The sequence below is a fragment of the Dendropsophus ebraccatus genome, chromosome 2 (genome assembly GCF_027789765.1).
Source record: "Dendropsophus ebraccatus isolate aDenEbr1 chromosome 2, aDenEbr1.pat, whole genome shotgun sequence".
NCBI lineage: Eukaryota > Metazoa > Chordata > Amphibia > Anura > Hylidae > Dendropsophus > Dendropsophus ebraccatus.
Genome location: NC_091455.1, coordinates 60,342,918 through 60,365,237, shown reverse-complemented (window position 1 = coordinate 60,365,237; position 22,320 = coordinate 60,342,918). Strand labels below are relative to the sequence as shown.

General features: G+C 44.3%; 2 protein-coding genes across 5 annotated transcripts in view; one reads left to right on the top strand and one right to left on the bottom strand.

Annotated features, from left to right (window-relative positions):
* Window positions 1-4,642, top strand: part of SPIDR (scaffold protein involved in DNA repair) — a 349,427-nt gene extending 344,785 nt beyond the window's left edge. For all 4 annotated transcript variants that reach the window (XM_069957606.1, XM_069957607.1, XM_069957602.1 and 1 more), the window contains 3 exons: window positions 1,280-1,394; window positions 2,902-2,955; window positions 4,465-4,642. In XM_069957606.1, coding sequence (XP_069813707.1) covers window positions 1,280-1,394; window positions 2,902-2,955; window positions 4,465-4,578 — 283 coding nt within the window. In that variant the 3' untranslated portion in view covers window positions 4,579-4,642. The remainder of the gene's footprint in view (window positions 1-1,279; window positions 1,395-2,901; window positions 2,956-4,464) is intronic.
* A 2,080-nt stretch (window positions 4,643-6,722) lies between these two features.
* CEBPD (CCAAT enhancer binding protein delta) lies at window positions 6,723-8,616 on the bottom strand. The gene has a single exon (XM_069957601.1). It carries the CDS (start codon window positions 8,476-8,478, stop codon window positions 7,615-7,617), a length of 864 nt encoding a protein of 287 aa, XP_069813702.1. The 5' UTR covers window positions 8,479-8,616; the 3' UTR covers window positions 6,723-7,614.
* Between the last annotated feature and the right edge of the window lie 13,704 nt (window positions 8,617-22,320).

Here is a 22,320-nt window from a genome sequence, read left to right as displayed (position 1 = left end):
CTCAGTGTGTATGACCTTTAGTATTATGCAGTGTGAGCTGGGCTTTGTTCACAGTTTGCTGTTTCTTCTGCCATTACCTGTTTATTGTTGCAACATGTTGCTGGAATAAATAATTAGTTTTCTTATGGGCAATGATGTGAACAATGAATGAAGTGACAGCCACAATCTTTATCGGAATACCCGTCATTACCTAGAACTTTTCCTAATGTCCAATGCAAGGTCTGTTTTTCTGATTATCTGTAGTTATTGGTTCCATCCCAAAAATTATTGTTGTTGTTGTTGGGCCTGGTAAGTAATCCATGACTGCTTCAACATCCACCCAACAATCAATACGCTAACAGAGGAATTTGAGCCTCCATTATTACTTTTACAAGACAAACTGGGACTCCAGGTCAATACATCTGGTGCCAGTGTCACTGCAGGAATGTCTCTTGTAGAAGATCAAAGATGGTGACATGCTGAACACTTTGTAGGGGGAGATGGGACACTGAGGATGGTGTAACGCTCCCCCGTTGTGTCATTGGCACCAGAACTGCAGAGACTTAATTTATGCACCAGGTATATAGTAAGGGTATGAGATTTGTGTGTGTATATACTGTAGGTCCTAAAGAGATCTTACTGGATGTACATACTGTACTTGGTCCAGCACTACAAAGAGTTGTCCAGCAGTTGTTGCCCATAGTCTAAAATAGTGCTGAGGTTTACACAGAGCAAATTTTAATATCTGTATAATTTACTGTGATTATGACATCTGGTTGAATTTCTCTTTAAAATAATTATCTGGGGTTGTAAACTGAATGGACTATCCTCAGGATATTAGACCGTGGGGGTCTGACATTTAGTACACCCCAAGATGATCTGTCTGAATAGCACACAACACACCGGTCAGTGCTGCAGCCTCTTCATTCTTTACTTTGGAGTTTGCAGTGTTTTTACGCTTTGTAGCAGCAGCGGCTCTTTTTGCAGCTGTGTCACTTTTTGGAAAATGTGTATCGGGTAATTATGGTGGAAATGATGCCAGGAATTGGCACCACTAAGTCTTCATAAGAGAGGCAAATACAACTTAACAAGTCAACAAGAAGAGTTAGTTGGGATATGGAAAGCTAATCACATCTGTAAGAAAGTGTATTTCTATGGCATGTGTTTTGCCATTCAGACCTCCTGAGAGGACGATGATGACGGTGTAGCTAATGTTATATGTGAAGATTGCAGATGTGTCTCTATGTTGCTTACAAGCTTAGGAATCAACGGTTCGGTCGTTGTTTCTTGTTTCCTTCAGATGCCCATTTTACTGTTGTCAGTGCAATTCAGATGTAAGCTCTCCGGTTATCAGGATGCAGCTGGAAGTATTTCTACAATGTGAAGCAAGACCTCAGTGTAAAGTTAGATTAAAGGTAAACTGTGGATATTTTTACCTATACTGTGGTATACACTATGTGGCTCATACCTAGACTAAGGTGATTTCTAATCAGCACCTTTACAAGGCATGATAAATTGTACGGCCGTTAACATGCATTTATATCGGCTGCACATAGTTACAATTGAAAAAAGACACTTGTCTATCAAGTTAAACCAAGTAGGGGATGGATGGGTTAAAACTATATTACTGTTTATACAGATAGATGTGCGGCCACAGAAAAGATTGAATCAGCCCACAAGGGGGCATTTGCTTTCTCGTTGGTTGATTATTTGCTTTCTCGTTGGTTGATTATTATGAGCGGTCATAGGAACACTTGTTCGTTATTAGCCTGTAAAGAGCCCATCCTCCCCATACACAGGAACTGTAAGCACAGCCTTACTGTATTCTGAAGGGGAGAGGTAAGCTGCACACAGAAAGTTCTGACTGCGGCTTCTCTCTCCCAGAACAAAGGATTGGGCAGTAATTTTCTATTACACCCGACCCTATCACCACTGACATTATCTATCGGAGGTTGTTCAGCACCATATAGACTTTAAGCATAGTTGGTAGACAAGCCAAATTGATGACACTAGTGACTGACCTATCAATGTGAAACTGAAGGACCCCATATACTTTATTTTCACAGCTGAACCTGCCGCAAGTGGTGGGTACGGGCGACAAAAATATAAGGTTTATGGGGACCTTTAGTCGTACATTGATAGGTCACTCCTGTCGTCATTTTGGCTTGTCTACTGATTATGCTTAAAGTGTCAGATTAAGGCACTGTTCACACTGCTTTTTGCTTTGTCTATCGGAGGTGTATGTTGGGAAGAGCTTCATATAGTAAATATACTGTCTAGAGTAGCATCCATCACTCATATGCCTAACTAATGCCTCTGCATAGAATAGCACATTCTGCTGTTATGTTTCATACATTTGGCCTCTGTTTGGCGATTGGGGCCTATGGATACTTTGAGAGCCTTGTGCATATGGCAAGTAAACAATGACAATGTAAAAGTATCTGTGTTCTAGTCATTATAGTAAGTAAGAATTGATTGTTGGACACAACTAATCTAGCTACATGTAGAATTGCATGTACACTGTAGCAGGTAGGCCTAAACTGAACATACACATTAGATTAAGGGCACATGTGATTTTCACATGTCCAGTCCTTTTGTTCTCAGTGGTGATAATCTGCTGTAAGAGGAGTCTGGCAGAAGCTTTCCCATCCCTAGTGTTCTCTCAGTGTGCATGTATATGGGGAGTCAGGAAAAATAGCTGTCAGCTCAACTAGTGTTCAGCCAACAGATATCCAAAATGTACTGTATGGTCAGCCATAAGTTTCAAAAAAAAATTAAAACCACCAACCCCAGATTAAATAAAGAACCAGAGTTTTGTGGTGCAGCTGACTACCACATAGAGGACTAGTCACACTGTGGTGCTAATGCTGCCATAGGGAAGTCTCCATTTTTTTAAAATCTGTGCTTCATTTTTCCCTGCAGCTACGTGAAGAGACTATTTCTTCTGTTTTGGGTTCCTGCTCCAGCGAAGATAGGGTACGTCTTGTATAATTAGTTTGGGAATGCTTAAAGTGGACCTGCCTGTGGGAAAGCAGCGGTGTAAATAAGCCCAATGCTAGATAAGGCTAGTCATAAGGATTTTGGGCATATGTTTCCTCTCCATCAGCAAGCTACAATCCTTTTTGTTACTGTGCAAATGTGGCTCAAGTGCCCAGGGGGTGTTCCTAAGCACAGCAAGAGCCAAGGTAAGCCCAGCCCATGTCTTCTTTATCTAGCGTGACTGTTAAATGAAGTAGGTAAATGCAAGTGGGTTGGGGGAAGGTGATAAAGAGGAGATGGGTTTGCTAACATTGGGCTCTTGATGTGTTTTGGAACACCCCCTGGACACTTAAAGGGGATCTGTCATTAGGTTGATGCTGCTTTAAATAAGGGCAGCATAAACTAGTGACAGAAATGCTGAACAGAGCGGTGTATTACTTACATGATTCTGTTCAGCTGTTCTCCTGATATGCAGGAGAATAGGATTCTGGCCACACCCCCTCCCGCTGCCCTCCAGCTGCTGATTGAGAGTTGACTGCCTATACACAGCATGGATAGATAACTGCTAATCAGCAGCTGGTGGGTGAAGTTTTCTGCTTCTCATGAATATCCAGGGCTACTGGGCTCATGCATGTAATGGAGAGGACTTCTTATTGTCCATGTTATTCAGGAGGATATGTCAGGATCAGCTCAATGAGAAATGATGTATCACTTACATTGTTCTGTGCAGTCTCTCTAAGCATCATTAGCATAATAACACAAAGGCTTACATCTCACAGCTGGAGAGGACTAGTAAATATAAAAAGGTATGCCCATGGTCTTGATGACCAGCCCTATCTAGCCATGGACTTATTTAGGCCTCGGTTTTCCTGCTGATCCCTCATAGTGACAGTCAGCTTGAATTGTTTGTGTGTATTATTGTTGCTTTTCATTGTTACGGCACAGTAACTAACATTATCCCCTTTTCAATACTTCTTAGTTGAACATAAATCAAAACTGCTGCCCTCCAGCTGTGGCAAAACTATAATTCCCATTGTGCCCGGACAGCCCAAGATTTGGCTGCCTAGGTATGATGGGAGTTGTAGTTTTGCAGCAGTTGGAGGGCCGCAGGTCTGACACTTGTTCTATATAGCCTCTCCTGCAGCCATTCATACATCTTTTAAAATTGTGGAGTTCATTGTCAGGTTAATAATGGTAGATTGAGTACATGGAAAAAGGTAGGTTAATGTGATAATATTAATGGGCAATGTACAGTTAGCTGTGTGACCTTTGGTACAGTAATGGCCGCCCACTGACAATGTGGAAAGCTATCTCCCTGACTTATCAGCAGCAGACATAGTATAACAATCCAGCAGGTTCTTGGCTCACCTGCACTCAACTGTCTGGGCTGTAAAAGCCTCATAAAGTGGGAGAGGTATTTGCCGCATGATTTTTATCTCGGTTATGTGCTGCTTTGGACAGAATGTACAGTGCTGTTTGCTGAGCACACATGCCTTTTATCTGCAGCGCTATGAGGTGACTGCTGTACTGGGCAAGGAGCTGGGCCCAGTGCTCTGCTATGTCCAGAGCGTGGCCAGCATGGTGAGCCTGGAGGAGATCAGCCTTCTACAACATCGATGACCACTGGACCTTACCTGTCTTGGACTAGAAAAACCTGTACAGAGAATGTAAATTAAAGTTATTTTTCCCGTTCCATTGTTTTGTGTTTAGTTCTTTTCCTTTGCCCCTATCTTATTGATAAAATATCGGTGACTATGCAGGGCTGCAATGTCCGTGCCCATATTTATCATGGACCAGCTTTTCTAGAATGTACTGAAGTAGCTGAAAAGACTGTATAATGACAGAAGAGAATAGTACAATATATAAATGCTCTGTGTGCCTCTTATGTCCCACAAGTGTATGTAAGTAGCACAGTAGTCACTAATACACTGTATAATACTCTGCCAATACAAGATGTAGAACGGTTGATCTTGTACTACAAGCATCATTCCCCACCCTGTAGCTCCCCAGCTGTTGTTACACTACAACTCCCAGAATGCCAAGGAGTTGTGGGTTTTTGATCAGCTGTGGTGACACAGATTGGGGAGCACTGCCTGAAGCAGAGATCTGTGTGATCTTTACTATTTGGCCAGCCATCACCAACCTGTGGCTTTCTCTGCTGTTGCAAACTATATCTCCCAGCATGCCCTGGCAGCCTTCAGCTGTCAGGGTGTGATGGGAGATGTAGTTTTTCAGCAGCTGGAGAGCCAAAGGATGGCGAGCCCTGCTACAGAGATCGGTGTGATGAGCTTGTGTGCACCACTCATTAACCTGTTAAGATTGGCTGATAACTGAGAACAATACCATTACTGCAGCAAATGCAGATGTAGGAAGTCTTGTTAACCTCTGAGGTGCTTGGGATTGTCACGTGACAATTCCTGATGTTAACCCTTCATTTCAGACTAAGCCCTTTAAGTGTATATGTGCTGCTGTTATGTCAGCCCCTTCCTGTATGAAGATCAGTGCATGACGTCAGCATTCCCACATGATCACCAGAAGGTGGCTGGTAAATGATCATCTCGCAGGCTCTAATGGCCTGACACAGCCTCTCTAGGTTATTCATTAACCACAGTAGTGGTGATGTGTGTAACATGTGTCAAGTACAGATGTAGTAAAACGGAGTTTGTCATTTGGTTTGATCTCAACTCTTGGTAAGGAGAGAAGTTATATGTGATTTTTAGAGATGAGCGAACCGGGTTCGAGTCGATTTGAACCCGAACGATCGGCATTTGATTAGCTGGGGCTGCTGAACTTGGATAAAGCTCTTAGGTTGTCTGGAAAACATGGATACAGCCAATGACTATATCCAAGTTTTCCACATAGCCTTAGGGCTTTATCCAACTTCAGCAGCCACCGCTAATCAAATAGCGAAAGTTCAGGTTCGGATCGACTCGAGCATGCTCCAGGTCCGCTCATCTCTAGTGATTTTACATAGGACTGCATGATATTCCTGTGTGTGCAAAGAAGGAAAAGATCTTAGACAAATGACAACTCTGCTACAACTGTATGTGACTCCCCACATCTCCCCCAGATCAGATCCCCACATCTCCCCCAGATCAGATCCCCACATCTCCCCCAGATCAGATCCCCACATCTCCCCCAGATCAGATCCCCACTTCTCCCCCAGATCAGATCCCCACATCTCCCCCAGATCAGATCCCCACATCTCCCCCAGATCAGATCCCCACATCTCCCCCAGATCAGATCCCCACATCTCCCCAGATCAGATCCCCACTTCTCCCCCAGATCAGATCCCCACATCTCCCCCAGATCAGATCCCCACATCTCCCCCAGATCAGATCCCCACATCTCCCCCAGATCAGATCCCCACTTCTCCCCCAGATCAGATCCCCACATCTCCCCCAGATCAGATCCCCACTTCTCCCCCAGATCAGATCCCCACATCTCCCCCAGATCAGATCCCCACATCTCCCCCAGATCAGATCCCCACCTCTCCCCCAGATCAGATCCCCACTTCTCCCCCAGATCAGATCCCCACATCTCCCCCAGATCAGATCCCCACATCTCCCCCAGATCAGATCCCACATCTCCCCCAGATCAGATCCCCACATCTCCCCCAGATCAGATCCCCACATCTCCCCCAGATCAGATCCCCACATCTCCCCCAGATCAGATCCCCACATCTCCCCCAGATCAGATCCCCACATCTCCCCCAGATCAGATCCCCACATTCATTCACGATAAACCATAGACACAGGCATTGGTGAATTTTTACGGTTTTATTTTTAAAAATGTTGTAAAAATGATCATATAAAAAGTTGAGCATGCTCATTCTCTGTCCCTAGTATCTACAATACAAAGTCTCTTGTCTCCAAAATCAACTTTACAAATGTACCATAGCTGCATCAATACAGGGTATAGAAAACTAAAAATTACAAAAATAATTTAAGGAAGGGAAATGTTTTAGCTTTGTCTTATAGAGAGGGAAAAAACATATATAATATATTTATAGTTCTATATTTCCAGGGGGTAGCACGATTATTGGCTACACATTCAATAGAGAAACTGAAGACCAGCACAATTTCTGTTTGGCACTGCCCAAAATGTGCCCTCCCGGTACAGTACTTCCAGCTACAGGCGGCATCAGCCACAGAAAGGCACTAATAACAGAACATGTCAAATGCGTCTGCTACTGGGATGGCTCCACATGGGTTCTAGCAGGACAAGGCACTGATGACAGGGCTCCAGAGCTACAGTCCGTACCATGTATGCCAGGCTGAAGCCTGTATATATATATACCTATCTATCAAGCTGCATCACATCCATCAGGTAATAGAGAAAAGTGCTGGCACCCCTGCTCCTGTACTTACAACACTTGCTCTTGAATGCCAGAGAGGACAGGGTGAGCTGTCTGGCACACAAGGGCCACAACATTAGAGCCCAGGCTCCCAGTCACTTCTGCAACATATTGGCAACACAGCTTTATTGCACGATAAAAATATAGAAAACAGTCTGCTGTTGGCTCAGTCTTTAAAGTCCCAGCACGTGGGGCGGCTGTGCAGAGTGCAACTGCCCCCCTGCTCACTGGAGCCCTCTGCTGGGCTGAGGTATTCAGAGTTGGGTATCATCCTCACAGTCCTTGTGCTTGGCTGCAGGTTACCGGCAGTCTATGCCCCCCAGGCTGGAGAGGAAGGTGCCAGCGGTGGCTGTGGGGGGCAGCTGCTTGAAGAAGTGCCTCAGGTTGGTTAAGTCCCTTGTGAGGAGCTCGATCCTCTTGTGCAGCTTCTCATTCTCCGAGGAGAGCTCCAGCAGCTTCTGCTGCATGTCCTGGTTGCGCTTCTTTGCCTTGTCCCGGCTCTTCCGCACCGCGATGTTGTTGCGCTCCCGGCGCTGCCGGTACTCGGGGCTGAAGCGGTCCACGTTCTTTTTGCCCCCCGACCTGTCCTTGGTGGTGGAGGAGGCAGGGGATGGGCATGCAGAGCTGGCGGCACTGGAGGGCTCCGGGGAGGTGGGCGGGGTGGGCTGCAGGCTCATGCTGGTCTGGGCACAGGTGGCGATCTGGCGGGGCAGAGAGGACGACATGTCGCTGTCACTCCACTCCGGCTCCTTCTTCAGCTGCGGCACGTGCATCTTGCCCCCTGGGTGCTGCGGGGCCAGGAGTCCGCTCAGGTAGTCGCCCCCGCAGTCGGCACGCTCCCCTCCGACACTCTTGTGGTTGCTGTTGAACAAGTCCGCAAACAGCTCGTCGTTGCACAGCTCCAGGTTGGGCACTGAGGCCATGGAGTCAATGTACGAGCTGAAGTCTATGGCGCTCTCATCATCGTAGATGGCCGGGGCTGCGCTCAGCTCTGCCAGGCTGCTGCTGCTCACCGGGGGCTCCGTCTCCTCGCACATGGCCCGGGGCTTACAGAGGGCAGGTGAGCTGCTCAGTCTCTGCTCGTAGAAGTTGGTGGGCTCCATGCACCAGGCGGCATAGGGAGACACACAGCGGGGCTCCAGGCTGATGGACAGGGCGCTCATGTGAGAGACTGGTGAGGATGGCACAGAGGAGCAATAGGGATCAGCTGTCACTGGACCGTGCAGTGCGCTCTCTCACCACTAGGTGCTGCTGCTCTGTGTAGTCGCTGTATCTGCTGCTGTCAGTGAGGGCTGAGAGCGCAACGCGGGATATATAGTTCCCTGCTGCCTCCCCGCCCGCCTGACGTCCTGGGAGGGAGGAAGGGGGAGGAGGAGGAGCGGCGGCGGCTGCCAGGACTCAGTGTGCGGGGCTGGAGCCGCTCCAGGCTCCTTCACCTACACACACCTTAACCCATTCGGTGCTCAGCTTAGTCCTGTGCTCTGCTATGTACTGTATGAGGAGGGGGAGACACAGAGAGCGGCCGGGATACTCAGCGCTGAGGAAGATTTATCACGGAAAGCATGGCAGACAACTAATAGACCTATAGAGCACTGATCTCCAACCTGTAGCGCTGGCTGTTGTAACACTACAACTCCCAGCATGCCCTGCTAACGTGGAGCACTGATCTACCCATTCCTTCAACTGTTTAACTACAACTCCCAGCATGCCATGCTAAAGTGGAGCTCTGATCTCCAACCTATGGCAACTGCTGTGTAACTACAACTCCCAGCATGCCCTGCTAAAGTGGCTCTCTGATATCCAACCTGTGACTATCCAGCTGCGTAACTACAACTCCCAGCATGCCCTGCTAAAATAAACCACTGATCTCCAACCTGTGGCTCTTCAGCTCCTCACACAGGCAGCATTATATATGTATGTGTTGGTAAAAGGGGACACTGCACATAACTGGTTAATTAACTGAAAAGAAACAATGGAGGATATAGTATGTGCGACCTGATGCAATGGACCTAGGTATGACCCTTCAAAAGGGGCCAGATCTGTTAGCCATGTTGTTGAGCAGTTTATGTCATAATGGCTTAGTAATACACCTATGGAATCTTTAAAAAAAAACCACTTTTCTATGGCTGGGGTATTTAGATACTGGATTAAAGCAACAAATGGACAGAGGGCCTAGTCACTGCCTTGTGTACCTGCAAGGCTTCCCCCCCCCCCCATACAGTGGCTCACAGCAAAGTACAAGTGCATGGTATAGGGTGACATTCATTGGAAGTGCCCCTCTGGGAATCCTCCTGACCTATACCAGTAACATGATGTGTGTCTAAAAGTTTTCCCCAAACTCTTGTGCACTTTGCTTGTCACATTCTGCAGTTGTTGCTTTATCTGCACATTTCACTTCTCATAAAGGATCTGAGAGTCCATATAGAAGCTGTGCTGGAGCCTGGACCTGGAGAAGAGCGTGAGGACTCTGGATCATCGCCCAGTCCCTGTCAGCTCTCTGGAAGCAGGATAAGCAGTTATGTGTTTTTCAGGGAACTGTAAAGTAGTGAGGAAGAGCCCAGACCTCGGTCAAAACAACATCTATTCCCCAATTCCCAGTAAACGCCTGTGCACACATATGTACATGTGAGGAATCTATACTGCCAGGGTCTGCCTCACATCTGAGCTTCCAGCTAGGAGTCACTTATCATACAAGGGAATCACTATCGATAATTCCCTATTGTCATATTATTGTTACTATCCCCTTCACTAACACTGGAGCATTACTTGTCACTGCTGTTCTTGTTAGAGGCTATAGTGATGGGGGCATGATGACATCCTCTGGGCCCAGGAGTGTACCTATATAGTGGCTGCTATGAAATCTTTGAAGGGAATTATGTATGTCAGCCCATGATGGTCCTATTCCCACCATAACTAGGTGGTGACAACACAGAGGAACCACATAGAATAGAGAACTGGCTTATACCAGCTAGGACTAAATGTTGACAGAGCATTGTCTTTGGGTCAAAGTAAAAATGCCCTCACCCCTTTGACAAATGCAACATTTCCAAGGGGGTTATATATTTTTGTGATTGCCGCAAGGTGTATACTCCTGATGGCAGACATTGGGGAATAACTATATCCTATTTTGGCAAGCCTAATACATATTTTCATGCAAAGCATTTAGCTGCTGTCTGTTTTATCTCCCTTCCTATTAAATAGGCATGCATACTTTACCTTTCCAAGTATATGTTTTTTTTATGGGGAAGTCAAGTGAGAACTCATAGCCAAAACCCGATCAGCTAAACGCTATCTTAGGGGTATGGCTATCTCTGAACTAAACCTTACAGCCCCCTATAATGGACTTATAGGGCCACTTAATATGGTGGTTTTGGTGGTTTCCTAACAGGAGCTGCCCCATGGCTAGGTCCTTCCCGGAGGTATATCTGGCTAGTCCTGTGTTTCGAGACTCTTTGATGAGGCTCCACGGGCTCTGTTTTGCATATTCATGTTTCCCAGGGGGCAATGCACCTAGTAATTTCACTGTACTGAGTGCTTTCACTAGCAGCCGGCAGTGTTGTCGTTTGGATGGTCTCCCTGAGATCAGCGATCTGTTTCTCTTGGCTCTACTGGGCATTGCTCCCACCTAGCCAGAATCCTGCTCCACACTGATGAGGGGCAACACCCCAAAACAGTTGTATGTGGAAGGTTACCTAGCCTTGGTTTTTCCCTTGTCATTACATTGACTTATAGGGCCACTTAATATGGTGGTTTCCTTACAGGAGCTGCCCCTTGGCTGGGTCCTTCCCGGAGGGATATCTGGCTAGTCCTGTGTTTCAAGACTCTTTGATGAGACTCCACAGGCTCTCCTTTTGCTATAATGGATGTGGTTCTTAGAAACTGCAACCTTGAGGCTTCCCACAGACAAAAAATTTTAGAACTGAGAAAAGTTTTAGTAATAAATTGTAGGAGTTTTTACTCCCTGTGTTTTTCTTTTTCTCCATGTGATTCTTTATCATGTAATACCAGGATTTTAACTGAAGAATTGGGGGAGGAAAAACAGACATGACCTTTTTGGCGTTTTGTACTCCCCTCTATAGTCTATAGGGCTTCAAGCTTCAAGCTTCAAATGCAGAACCTATTGCCATTCAACTAAATTGCAAATGGTGAGGGGAAAAGAAAAGGGGCAAACCAAAAAAACATCATGTGGATATGGCATTTCATTTTTCTCTATTGACGCTCAGCTAACACCTAACTGCAGATTTTTTGTGGGGGAGGGGAAAGGGACATTTAATCGCCTAGTTTGAGTCCAGCCTGATAATAATAGTGATAGGTAGATAAGATATTTAAGCATGCCGGATCAGGATTTTTGTCAGGAGACAGATTTTAATAAAGTCAATTTGTATTGATATTTAGTGGACTAGCAACAAATGGTCAGAGATCAGTTCATATAAATGAACCATTAAGTATAATCTTGCAGTCTGATTCATGGGTGTAAAACAATTACATTATTGATACATTTATGCCTCTATACTGAGAGATGCTTACTTGATATAGGAGCATTTACCTGTACTATTTATCCCTAATCATGTGACAGGTAATGTGAACTGTATAGTGGAATTTTATGAGTCACTGCAGTGAGATAGCCTGACCTTTATTGTACCAGAATAGGTGTGTATATATAACTTAAAGCACAGAATGTTCTACTATACAGAACTAAAGCACAGATAACATATAGCAGTAATGTAGACACTTAATCATTCTATCAATATAAGTACAAAGGTAACGGATTTCACAAAAATTCAGAACACTAAATCGTGAACATCATGTACAGGTAGAAATGTCAAAGCCTGCCACTTCTATACCTTTTTATTTACTGCACAAAATAAATTTTAATCGGGTGTCTATGTGACGCTCAATGTACAGCTTATTTGCAACATTTCAAGGGGTGAACAACTCTGGTGGAGGCATATGAAGTAAAGGTGTGGGCTCATAGATTTTCTATTACAGATCTGTAATCAGTCGTGGACATGAAGACTTCGAATCCACCTGTGATCATCTTGGTATAAAACTGGTGATACAATCTGCTGGGGATGAGACATCGTGACTAAGAGATGGAGTAAGGAAGCTGTTAACTGGGCGCTGATCCCATAAATCTCTCCTGGGTAATTCAGTGCAGAGGCCTCTCTTTGCATGTATTCTTTGCAGGGAGTAAACTACTTCCAGGTTTGTTGGTGCCAGCAGAATAGGCCATTTTCAGGCTTCAGGTTTATAGTCACTTTTGTTAACTGTCCTGCTCTTTAGTTCAAAGTAAAAGATTTCTGTTCCGAGACACTAAGTAGAACATAAATGCTATGGCGAACTCCGTAATGCTTTTGAAGTTGGAAACAAAATGTAGACTAAATGTCTTTTTTCCTCTGGTCTCTTGGGCCCCAGTCGGTTTTTTGTCATTATCAGTGTCGCTTCCACAGTGACCACAAAACACATTCCTCAAATCAGCTCAAGACACATATGGCTATCCATCCAGCTGTACATACCTATAAAGCTAAGCGGAGAGAATACCAAGGACACACTACACCTATCATACATATTCTACAATCTGGTTATCTTTTTCAGAACCAGAACTGTATAATGGCAGAAACCTATAGTACCTAGAGTTAACAGAGATGACAATCCATGGGTGATGTATTCCATATGTACTATCCTGCCAAGTCTTTCTATAGGTACATAAGTGTAAATAGTTCATATTACTTCCAATCTTCTGAGTCTATCATTTCGAGCATCTTTTTGTTTTTCTTGCAGTGCAGGCAGACAGCATCTCCCCAGGACCACTAGTTTATATGGCAGACAGCTCCCCCCTGCTGACCCCTAATTCCATCTAAGAGCCAGGAAGATTGTCTCTCTCCAGGGATGTCTGCCCTCTTCTTTATCAGGTTGATATCTTGTTGCTGGTGTTTATGAACATGTCTGGTTGAAAGTATCTATTATTCACACATTAAGCCAGAACTTTGGAACTTGGGCTTAATGCCTTCTACTCTAAATCAGTGTGGGCATAGGTATCTAATGCCGCTACCCAGGGTATAGCTGTAGTATATTGCAGGTTACTGTCTTAATCATATTCTTTCTTTTACCAGTATACTATTTTCTATGATTTACTTAATGCTGATTATAAAAAAAAAAAACCTCAGTCAGCACAATGGAGTGCCAGTGTATAGTATTTCTTCCCATAGCAGATAGAGGACAAAGTGTTACAATGTGTTTGATATTGGCCAATTGCAATCCTCAGAGGCAATCTGTGTCAGGTTATAAGAGATCTGAATCTTCACATATGTCCAATCCAATAGAATTGTACAATGTTATGTGTAGGTGGCAGAGTGGTTCTATAATCTTAAGTTATTTCAAAGCATCTATTCATTGGGGTAGCACTGGACTGTGACTATAATAGCCTCTATGAAGTAACCACCTGATCGATTCATAAGGAGAAATTGAGCCAAGAGTAAGATGTTTCCAATATCTGCAACCCTGTATATAGAGCAATTTTCATGATCGATCTGCAGGCTAAAGGTTGTATCAAACAGCACGATATGGCTTCCCTCTCAGACAGACAGCGAGCTGATTTCTATTACTAGTTTTCACCATTAATAAACTCGATGGGTTTGTGTTTTAAATAGTAAGGTAAATGGCCTTTACAATAATCCAGTTACTCATTTCTAGACTTTGCGGTGTGTATTCACTTACTGACCTGATATTTATCCAGTCATACTGTATGTAAATTAAAGAGGTACTCCGGGCTGGGGTTATTTTTAGTGTATGGCCAGGGAAGGGGTGGAAATAGAAGCCGCCAGCCACTTACCTCCCCGGTTCCAGGACCGGGTCCCAGTTCGCGCCGCCTCGTTCTCCTGTCCTGCTGCCACTTCCTGGTCTGACCTGTGGCTTGAAAAGTGACGTTTTAAGGCAGCTCAGCCATTCAGCGGTTGTGGTGGGGTCCCGCGTCGGCCGCTGAATGGCTGAGCTGCCTTAAGACATCACGTCTCAAGCCGCAGCTCAGACCAGGAAGCGGCCGCGGGACGGAAGAACGGCGCAATCCAGGACTCAGTGCTGAAGTTGGGGAGGTAAGTGACTGGCAGCCTCTATATCCATCCCCTCCCCGGCCATACACTAAAAATAACCCCAGCCCGGAGTACCCCTTTAAAACAAAACACACAAATAGTCTAGTTCCAGGGTATCAAACGCAGGCCCCTCCAGCTGTTGAAAAACTCCAATTCCTATTGCCTACAGGGGAAAGGTAGTCCTAGCATTATTTCCAGCTTTTAAATGGACTTCTACCACACATGGTGAGGCCCAGGCTTCTCCTTAGTCAGTCTGGTGAGGTCCAGGCATTGCTTCGGTCTGTTGGAGGAAGCTCCGGTAGAAAAAGTTTGAGAAGTGCTGGTCTAGTTTACCATTTAATTCCACAATATATTACTTTGATCCCAATTATCTAAATAATAATAATAATAATAATAAAGTTGTCTAAGGGACAGTCTGTACTTCTAGTCTATGGAGAAAACAGGTATTGACAAGGACAACTTTGTCTATTCTTTTTCCCCCCAAAGATATGCTTGCCAGAGCAAAGACTATTTTTCATATTGATGGGGAGTAGGAGTAATCCAAAAGGGAGCATTTAGCCTATGGCTCTGTATTACCATCTAAAATGTCCTGCATCCGTTTGTAATGATCATTGAATCCTTCTGTCTCTTCACTGTACACATCACATTGTCGACCTATCCTTCACATAACCCTACACATGACTGTGTTAGCTCATCCTTATTCAACCCATCATACACATTACATTGTCAACTGGTTCTTTATTATGCCACCAAACACATTAAAGTGTCTGCTGATCCTTCTTCACCCCACAATACACTTTAACTGTGTATTTGGGGTGGGAAAGGATCAGCAAAGTAATTATCAGGTGATACAGGTGGTTAGAGCCAAGAATTTAAAGCATATAGCCATCTTCAGGGGTGACAAACATTTATTGTTCTCTACCATTAAATAAAGACATATTCAAAGTAAGCAGTAATGGCTGGTTAAATCCAGTAACAAGCAAAGAGCATTTCCATGTACAGTTCATGGGTTAATGCCTCTGCCTATGTAACTTCCCAGAACGTGTTTTTTTTTTTTTTTTTTTTTTTTTAACTCCATTAATCCTGACGCTCTTATTAGGGAAATTCCCAGAGTGGTAATGTCCAGCTATTCTGACCATTTCACGGTTGCATTTGGCACATTCCTCTGAATTGAAGCACAGTGATGTCAGCGCCATCTTGTGGTTGCAGTGAGCTACCTAGAATGTAAATAGATTGGAATTTGTGTGATGATAAATATAGAAAGTTCTGGTTGCTGTACAGGATGTGGGACAACACAAATGCAAATTAATATGCACTGGGAAGTGTCATGCCTAGTCACCTACTAATGCACTTCCAGGTCTGGGTAGCATCTGTTCTGAACACAGAATTAACTCTGATTAAAAACTAAATGAGAGTTATGAATGAATGGGGGAAATTATTTTGCTATCACAGACAAAATTTCTTCTCTGTTTGAAAGTTTTTGCTTTTTTTTAAAAAAAATTGTTTTGTTAAGTTAGTCATTTTTGTAACATGATTCTCTCTCATTTGTTTTATATTTTATAGAGCAGCCTAGAAAACACAATACCCAGACTGATTTGTTTATAGTACATTTTAGATTTTTTTTTTTTTTTTAAAGACTCTAAAGTAACATCTGGCCACAAAGGTTTTAACAAAAAAGAGCTTTCCTTACATTTAGTTACCCAAGGACTGCCTCATTTAATTAAATAGTAGTGCAACTGTCAACTAATCCGTTGCAGTTTGGGCTCCACTATAGTGGAGGGAGAAATGGGCTGGTGTGAGCAGCAGTCTGGGTTCAAGGCTGCTGGTGAGGGCCGTGAAATCCTGACAGACTTTGTCACGGCTCAGAGGCTCTCGTTCACACAACTATATTTCCCATGTATAAGTTTAGGTATAAGACTCCCTCTGCTGTGCAATGTGGGCATAGCAAGGTAAGGAAACCTTACCAATAGAGATGAGCGAACCGGGGTCGATCTGAACCCAAACGTTCGGTATTTGATTAGCGGTGGCTGCTGAAGTTGGATAAAACTCTAAGGTTGTCTGGAAAACATGGATACAGCCAATGACTTTATACATGATTTCCACATAGCCTTAGGGCTTTATCCAACTTCAGCGGCCACCGCTAATCAAATGCCGAAAGTTCGGGTTCGAATAGACTCGAGCATGCTCCAAGTTCGCTCATCTCTACTTACCAACTATAACCCACTGTCACTGACATTTTACGGCAATTGAAATATTTTACTTCAAATATAACTATTTCTTTAAAAGGGTTGTTCACTTTTTTTTTTTTTTCTTTCAAATCAACAGGTGGCAAAAACTGAGAGAGATTTGTAATTTCTACTTAGCTGCTGTATGTCCTGCAGAAAGCGGTATTCTTTCCTGTCTGGAGAGCAGGAGAGGTTTTCTATGGGGATTTGCTGCTGATCTACAGTTCCTGACATGGACAGAGGTGGCAGCTCCCGAGCCCTACCACTGGTGCTGGCAGTGTGCTGTAGTTGGCAGTCCCCTTGTGAGCAATGTTACCTTTTGGTAATTTGTCCATGCACAATCTTGTCTCCCCTCCTTAAAGCGGTAGTGCGGTGCTAAACATTTATTCACTAAATAACATACATTACAAAGTTATACAACTTTGTAATGTGTTATTTAAAGTGAATTGCCCCCTTCCCGTGTTCCCCCCCACCCCGGAAGTGTGGTGCATTATACTCACCAAATTACTGTTGACCCCGGCCGCCATCTTGGGACAATGACGTAATCTTCAGGAGGCCGGCCTAACTGCTCCAGCCCTCCCTCATGCCGGCCCCCCTCCAGCGCTTCATCAGCTGCTCAGTCGCGATTGGCTGAGCATAACTACGCTCAGCCAATCACGGCTGAGCAGCTGATGACACACCAGAGGAGGGCCGGCATGAGGGAGGGCTGGAGACGGCCGGCCTCCTGAAGATGACGTGTTCGACCCAAGATGGCGCAACGCACTACCCCTTTAAGAGTCAAACAGGAGTTGTTTGTGCCGACTCCTGGCACGCCTCACCACTCTTTCCTCCTCTCTTTTTGTCAAGGATAATCAATGCTGCCCGGTCTCCTACTTGCTCAGCTGTCAGCCCATGTCTCTGATTGCAAATCAGTCCTCTGTAGGCAGGGTATGTCTGAAAGAAACACTCCAGGTATAGTTGAATCTTTGAGGCCAAATGTGTTGGAGCTGAGCTGAGCAGATCCTCACCTGTCAGGCATTTTTTTTAATATAACAGCAATTATTTGTCATTAAATGGCGGCCATCAATGAAATTTCAACAGTGTGTGAACCCTGTTTTCAATGCATTCCTGGTTTTGGTTGCAAAATACTGAGCAAAAATATTGTGTGGGAACATAGCCTTAAAAATGATACAATAATGGGAAAGAAACTAGTGTAGACTGCCCACAACAACCATTCAAAGCACAGTTTACAGCTCTAGTAAAATAAAAGCCGTGTTGTAATTAGTTGCTGTCGGTAAGTTTTATACGTTTCTGACTTGAAACACTGTTGGGAAAAAGTGGCCAACAACTTAAAAAAAATTGCTTTGCATAACTATAGTCTTCCCTATATTCTAATGTGTGACGCATTATGAATGGTTACTCTGCGGGGCGCCTGAGTAGCATAAGTGTAGTGTAGTTTGTTATTGCCCTTGGTAAATTTCCTTTTCAAACAGGGCTGTACACATTGGGGGAAATTTATCAAACACTAGAAAATGTACCCAGCGCTGCCAGGGTATAAAGTGTCAGTGTGTTAATTAGATTTGTTCCAAGGTCGCCCAGGAGGCAAATCTATGCCCTTGTTTTTGTTTTGTTTTTTTTGTTTACTGGGAAATCGCGAGGAGCCCTATATATATCCCTTTATTCGCTATATACCCCGACAGTTCTGCACTGTTTATGTAAATTGTAGGTTAAAAATAAACTAAAAACTGTAAATATCCTAAATACCTAATAGCCAAACTGAGATGTCATCGTGTGATCAGACTGTATACAGAGCCTGGTTATATACAACATTGTCAGTGTAATATACAGTCTGGTTATATGCAACATTGGCAGTGTTATACAGTATACAGCCTGGTATACAACATTAACAGTGTTATACTGAGCCTGGTTATAAACAACATTAGCAGTGTTATATACAGCCTGGTTATGTACAACATTGACAGTGTTAGTGGAGGTCCTGTATACTTGTAGTGTGTATTTGGTGACTGCAGACCATAAGTAATAAGTATGTGCAGAAAACCTGCAGCTTATAATAATAAAGTGCATACACAATCCTGCATCATCATAATCTGGCTCTCTTAGGGCTAGAGGGCAACACAGGAGAGGTTTCAAAGTTTCTAATACTGTATACACTCCCACCCCCTTGCTGGTAGCCCCCGTACTGTATACACTCACCCCCCCCCCCCCCCTTACAGGTACTCCTATACTGTATACACTCCCCCCACTTGCAGGTAGCCCCCATACTGTATACATTCCACCCCCCGCAGGTAGCCCCTATACTGTATACACGCCCCCCATGCTGTATACATTCCCCAACACCACCACCCGGCAGGTAACCCCCTAATTGTATATACACTGTTATGGTGCCTTCACACGTACCGGATCCGCAGCGAGTTTCACGCTGCGAATTCGCAGCAAAATCCTCTGCGGTTCCAGTGTCATTCAACCATATGACACTACATACTCTGACAGAGGCACCCATCATCTCGCCCGCACAGACCGCTGTTAAGTCGTGCAGTGTGTTCAACGCTGTGCTGCTGCTGCCGGGCACAGCTCTCTCCTCACGGCTCTGGGCGCTGCACGTTCACCCCGAAGTAAGCTGGAGCGGTGTGTCCAGAGCCGTGAGGAAAGAGCCGTGCCCGGCAGCAGCAGCACAACGCTAAACACACTGGAGGGGAGCCTGCACGATCAAACAGCGGTCTGTGCGGGCGGGATGATGGGTACCTCTGTCAGTGTAAGTTACGCTCTGGCCGCCAAGGGGGTTAATTTACATACTCGCAACGGTATGTCATTCCCCCTGCGAGTATGTAGTGTCATAGGCTTGAATAAAAAAGGGAAACTTTGGCAGCACATCTATGACTCTGATCACACTGCAGGTTGCACGCTGCTTGTGGCTTAAGTACAGACAAAAAACAGAAGGTGCAACAGCAACCCACAGGTGCAAGGGCTTACCGTATATACTCCTCCCAGTGTACACACGGTAAACACCTGCTCCATAGATATTAAAAATGTAAATATATATATATATTTTTTTTTTAACCCCCTTAGGGACCAAGCCTATTTGGGCCTTAATGACCAGGCTCATTTTACAAAATCTGACCTGTCTCACTTTATGCGCTTATAGCTCAGTGATGCTTTAACGTATGCTAGCGATTCTGAGATAGTTTTTTCCTAACATATTGTACTTTATGTTAGTGGCAAAATTTGGTCACTGTCTTGTGTTTTTTTTTGTGTGAAAAACATCAAAATATCATGAAAAATTTGCACTTTACGAACTTTGAAATTCTTTGCTTCTAAAAAAAGAAAGTCACATGACAAAAATGAGTTAGTAAGTCACATTATGAATATGTCCTCTTTATTTTGGCTTCATTTCGTAAACATATTTCACTTTTTTAGGGTGTTACGGGGCTTAGAAATGTATCAGCAAATTATGAAATTTTCATGAAATTTCCAAAACTGATTTTTTTTTAGGCACCAGTTCTTTTTTTAAGTTGATTTAGGAGGCTTGTATATTGTAAACCTCCATAAGTGACCCCATTTTGGAAACTAGACACCTTAAAGAATTAATCTAGGGGTATAATGAGCATTTTAACCCTACAGGGGCTGGAGGAAAGTATTCACAATTATGCGGGAAAAAAATGGAAAATAGAAATTTTCCAATAATATATTTGTTAAGATTAAAGTATCTCATTTTCATAAGCAACATGAGAGAAAATGCACCCCAAATTTTGTAACGCAGGTTCTCCTGAGTACAATGGTACCCCATATGTGGGCGTAAACCACTGTATGGGCACACAGCAGGCCTCAGAAGGGAAGGAGAGACAATTAGCATTTTCAGTTCAGATTTTGCTGAAGAATTTTCTGAGCGTCAGGTGCGTTTGCAGCTCCCCTGTAGTGTCAGCAGAATAAAACCCCTGCGAAAGTCACCCCATTTAGGAAAGTAGACCCCTCAAAGAATTCATCTTGGGGTGTGGTGACCATTTTGACCCCACAGGTATTGGAGGAAAGTATTCAAAACTAAACCGTAAAAATGAAAAAATAGAATTTTTCCAATAACATGTTTGTTTAGTTTGAAACTTCTCAATTTCACGAGGAACAAGGGAAAAAACTCACCCCAATATATGTAACGCAGGTTCTCCTGAGTAGAACGGTACCCCATACGTGGGCATAAACCACTGTATGGGCACACAGCAGGGCTCAGAAGGGAAGGAGTGTCATTTTAGTTACAGGCAATATGTGGGTGTTTACTGGCTATCTGGGGTGGTAATGGACAATCTTGGGGTGTTAACTGGCTATCTGAGGTTGCGAAAGGGAATCTGGTGTGGTTATGAGCAATCTGGGGTGGTTACGGGCAATCTGGGGGTGTTTACTGGCTATATGGGGGGTATGGGCAATCTGGGGGTGTTGATTGGCTATCTGGGGTGGTGACGTGCAATCTGGTGGTGTTCGCTGGCTATCTGGGGTGGCGACGGGCTGTCTGCGATGGTTACGGACAATCTGGGTGGTCTACAGGCAATCTGGGGTGGTTACGGGTAATCTGGAGTGGTTACAGCTTATCCGGGGTGGCTTTTGACTTTGGTGACGGGTAAAAAAGTGCCAGCACCATTTGGAACAAGCGATCAGTGGTATATAGTATATACCGCTGATCGCTTGTACTGGGACCACACCGGGTGGTCCCCGATCGTTGCCCCATGCTCTCTGCCACCTCCGGTGGTGGAGAGAATGGAGCTTTAATCATTTTTAGGAATCCATCACTGTGAACAGAGTCTGTTCACAGTGATGGCGGCGGCCATCTTGGATCAGATGGCCGCCCAGGGAGGGGAGGGTCAGTGACCAGGTCACTAGGGTTAATTCTGGGGACAGGGGGGGGGGGACATGTTTTCATCTCCTCTCACTGTGGATTCACTGTGAGAATAGATGAAAGCGTTCAGCTGCGCTGGCAATGCCTGTTACCGGAGCCCATTAGTGATCGCCGTAAAAATCTGTATCGGCGGTCACTAATAACATAATACATGTATTCTCTGGGTCACTACGGTTACGGCGATACCACATTTGTGTAGTTTTTTTGTAACTATTACCGCTTTGGCGCAATAGAAACTATCTTCCTAGCAAAAACCCACAAAAACTGTCGCCACATTGCAAGATCCATAGCGTTCTTATCTTTTGCGCGACAGAGCTGGTTTTGGGCTTATTTTTTGTGGGAAGATCTGTAGTTTCTATTGATACCAAGTTTTATATGTATATGACTTTTTGATCTCTTTTATAACGTATTTTGTAAAGCAGATTGATAAAATACTGCTATTCTGGTACTTTTTTTTTATTTATTTTTTTACAGCGTGTGTCGTGCGGTGTAATTATTGATATAGTTTTATAGATTGGGTCGTTACGGACGTAACGATACCAAATATGTATATGATTTGTGTTTTTGATCACTTTTATGTCACGTTTTATTGTGTATGGGGAATGTAATGCATCTTTATTATTGGGGGGGGGGGGGCTGGGGGGGCTGTGTTGTGTTTGGTGCACACTTTTTTCACTTTTTTTTTACTTTTACACTAGTGTACATTACTGTACACTAGTGTAAAATACTTTGATCACTGATACAATACATTGCAGTACCTGATGTACTGCAATGTATTGTATCATGCCTCATGCTGACAGGCAGTAGCCACGG